This window comes from Penaeus monodon, chromosome 23, assembly GCF_015228065.2.
Source record: "Penaeus monodon isolate SGIC_2016 chromosome 23, NSTDA_Pmon_1, whole genome shotgun sequence".
NCBI classification, from domain to species: domain Eukaryota; kingdom Metazoa; phylum Arthropoda; class Malacostraca; order Decapoda; family Penaeidae; genus Penaeus; species Penaeus monodon.
Window position 1 is genome coordinate 41,497,155 of NC_051408.1, and position 986 is coordinate 41,498,140.

The 986-nt window shown below is 64.8% G+C and overlaps 1 protein-coding gene across 1 annotated transcript in view; it reads left to right on the forward strand.

Moving 5' to 3' along the window:
* The window catches only part of LOC119588087, a gene marked incomplete at its 5' end in the record, with an annotated part of 20,276 nt that overhangs the window by 13,940 nt on the left and 5,350 nt on the right, over positions 1-986 (forward strand). The window contains 3 exon segments of the mRNA XM_037936796.1: positions 77-88; positions 90-195; positions 198-969. Of these exon segments, the coding sequence (XP_037792724.1) occupies positions 77-88; positions 90-195; positions 198-969 (890 nt within the window).

The following is a 986-nucleotide window of genomic DNA, read 5'->3' on the forward strand; positions in this document are numbered from 1 at the left end:
GCACTGACCCTTCCCTTCCCTTACCCCATTCCCAAGGTCTAAATAGATACTCATCTAGACCTCGCTTCCCCGGCAGGAGGAGCACGGCCGGGCAGCGGCACGACATGCTCAGCGTCCTCATCATGGGCACGGACTCGGTGTCCCGCGCCAACCTGCGGCGCAACATGCCCAGGACCTTCGACTTCCTGCGGCGCCACCCGACGTCCTCGACTTCCGGGCGTTCAACAAGGTCGCGGACAACACGAACCCGAACATCGTGGCCTCGCTGATGGGCCTCACGCAGAAGGAGCTGCAGGAGGAGTGCCAGCCCCGGAGGACCAAGTACGACGACTGCCCCCTCATCTGGAAGAACTTCTCCCGTGCCGGCTACGTCACCCTCTACGGCGAGGACAGCCCGCTCTTCGGAACCTTCCACTACAACCGGTTCGGCTTCGTCCGCGAGCCCACCGACTACTACAACCGGCCGGCCATGCTCGCCGCAGACCGCCTCACGAAGCACAACGCGGGCCGGAAGGGCGTCATCAGCCTCTGCCTGGGAGGAGACGCGGCCATATCCGTGATCCACAGGTACTCGCTGACGGCCGCTGACACTCTGCGGGACACGCCCTACTTCGGCTTCTTCTGGAACTCGGGCATGACGCACCAGAGGGTCCAGTGGGCGTCGGCGGCGGACGAGCCTTCGCTCCAGTACCTGAAGGCGCTGCAGGAGAGCGGCGTGCTGGACCACACCATCGTCTTCTTCATCAGCGACCACGGCATCAGGTTCGGGGACATACGCCTGACCTACGCAGGCTTCCTGGAGGAGAGGCTGCCCTACTTCTTCGCGCTCTTCCCCCCCTGGTTCAAGGAGAGGTTCCCCGGGGCCTGGCAGACCCTCGTCACCAACACAGGCCGGCTCGTCTCCAACTTCGACTTCCACGCGACGCTGAGGGACATCCTGGCCGGCGCCTTCGGGAGCCCCGCGCGCGAGTGAGTACCTTCGTGAC